Genomic DNA, 2,003 nt, shown 5'->3' with positions numbered 1-2,003 from the left:
CCTCCAGGACTGTGAGACAGTCACGTCTACAGTGTAAGTTTGTGTTCCTCTCTGGGACGGCCCTGCAGATCCCCATAGAACAGAAGATGAGGAAGTGGGCGCTGCAGGCAGAGGGAGGGAAAGTGAAGAGAACAGCAATGGAGCCGCAGGACACAGAGGAGCATGTGGGTTCTGCAGGGCTTAACTTCCCACTGAACAAAAAGTGTGTGTGTGTGTGTGTGTGTGTGTGTGTGTGTGTGGTGGCTCTTGCTTATTGGGGTTATAGAAGCAAACGAGATCCATTCTAGTACATTTACTGACCAAGCTACCCCAGTGTGTGCCAGGGGGAACACAAGTGGTCCGTGACCAAGACAGTGGCACTTGACTTCCAGTGGGAAAAATGAGAAGTAGAACAAAGTGAAGAGACATACACTGACAGTGGGGACTCCCCTATCCTGGCAAAGGCCTGTCTGGAGGTGGCATTAGCTTAGACTCTCTCGAAGGAGAATATTCCAGGCCATGGGAAGAGGCAGCACAAAGGCCCTGGGGTGGGGTCAGCATGCACTGAACCTGAGGCCCAGCAACAGGTCAGTGTAGCTGGGGCAGAGTGAAGGGTGGAGGTGTGGGGCAGATCAGGCAGGACTGGACCGGAGTCCGTCCAAGGAACGTGGTTCATAAGGGCTTGATACAGAGCGTGCCCAGTGACCCCGAGCCTCCAACATTAATCCTGGGGCAGGTGGCTGGAATAAGTAAGAAGGGGAGCAATGGCCAGATTCTAATTTTCAGAGTCCCCTCTGGCTGTCAGTGACACTTGTGAACTGAATTTTCAGAGCCCATCGACACCTCCAGGGACCATCTTCTGTCTCCTGGTGCCTCTTTTCCCCCAAGCTCTATGTCACCCACAGATTTAAACAGCTCCATCCAGGTCAGGAAGAAAGGCGTTGGGAAGAAGAGATGGAGGATGGCAGAAGCTCCCCCGCCAACAGAGAGGACCTTTGGGCTTGGCTATGCGGATTCTGATGCAAGGGACATCTCCAGATAGCATTGAACCTTTCACTCTGGAGCTAAAGAGATAGCTCTCAGCAGTTAAGAAGTGCTTGCTATACAATCATGAAGTTCAGATCTCAGCTGTGTACAAGCCAGGCATTCTGCCGATTCCTGCAACCACACCTCTGAGGGGGCTCACAGGACCTTGCTGGAGTCCAGTCCAACAGAGAAAGTGGGAGACCAAGGTTCAGGGAGAGATCCTGCCTCACAGTAAAAGGCAGAGAGTGACAGAGAGGGATGCCTGACTTGTTTTCCTGGCCTTCACACACATATATGCACATAAACTCACACACAAATAAATGAATAAATTAAAAAGTGAGCAAGCAAACAAACAACAGCCAAGGAGACGGCTCAGTGGGTGTGAAGTACTCGCCATGTAAGCCACATGAGCTGCGTTTAATCTCCGGAGCCTACGTGGAAAGCTGGATGCTGCAGCATCTCTCTGACTCCTAGTACTCGACCCAGGAATGGGAAACAGGGACAGGAGTGCCGAGACCACAGCAGCAAGCTGCCGTATTCAACACGAGTTTCTTATCTGCCATGCTTACTATTCCCAGCTGAATGTCAGTTCCCTAAGAACTGGGGTCTTTGTCACCTGTCTTGTTCATAATTGAAAACTCAGGTGTGGAATACAGTGAGTCACATTTTCCCATCCCAGAGATGCCCCAGTGGTCTCTCAGTGGCACTTACTTCTTAGTGTCAGTGAAGGGGAGTGGCCGTGGTGGGGGCTCGTCTGTTCTCTTCCATCCAGTTGGATGCTTGTTGTGTGCTGGTTGCTTGGAGAAGAAAGACTTAGGGACGGACGTGGAGAGCTGGAAGGGCCGGGGAGTCTCTGCACTGGCTGTTTTGTAAACCTGAGCGGGGTAGCCAGCCCTGGAGCCCATGTCACTGAAAAGCAAAGACAAATAAAAGAGTCACTTACACAAGGGGGACACGAATCCATGGCTGCTGAAGCAAATGCCAGCAACAGTTGAGTA

The 2,003-nt window shown here is 51.6% G+C and overlaps 1 protein-coding gene across 1 annotated transcript in view; it reads right to left on the bottom strand.

Moving 5' to 3' along the window:
• Positions 1–2,003, bottom strand: part of Sipa1l3 (signal induced proliferation associated 1 like 3) — a 206,510-nt gene that overhangs the window by 21,895 nt on the left and 182,612 nt on the right. The window contains exon 16 of the mRNA XM_005361278.3: positions 1,717–1,914. Coding sequence (XP_005361335.1) covers positions 1,717–1,914 — 198 coding nt within the window. The remainder of the gene's footprint in view (positions 1–1,716; positions 1,915–2,003) is intronic.

This window comes from Microtus ochrogaster, linkage group LG4, assembly GCF_000317375.1.
Source record: "Microtus ochrogaster isolate Prairie Vole_2 linkage group LG4, MicOch1.0, whole genome shotgun sequence".
NCBI classification, from domain to species: Eukaryota; Metazoa; Chordata; class Mammalia; order Rodentia; family Cricetidae; genus Microtus; species Microtus ochrogaster.
The sequence above is the reverse complement of the archived record's forward strand: the minus strand, read 5'-3'. Positions and strand labels throughout refer to the sequence as shown.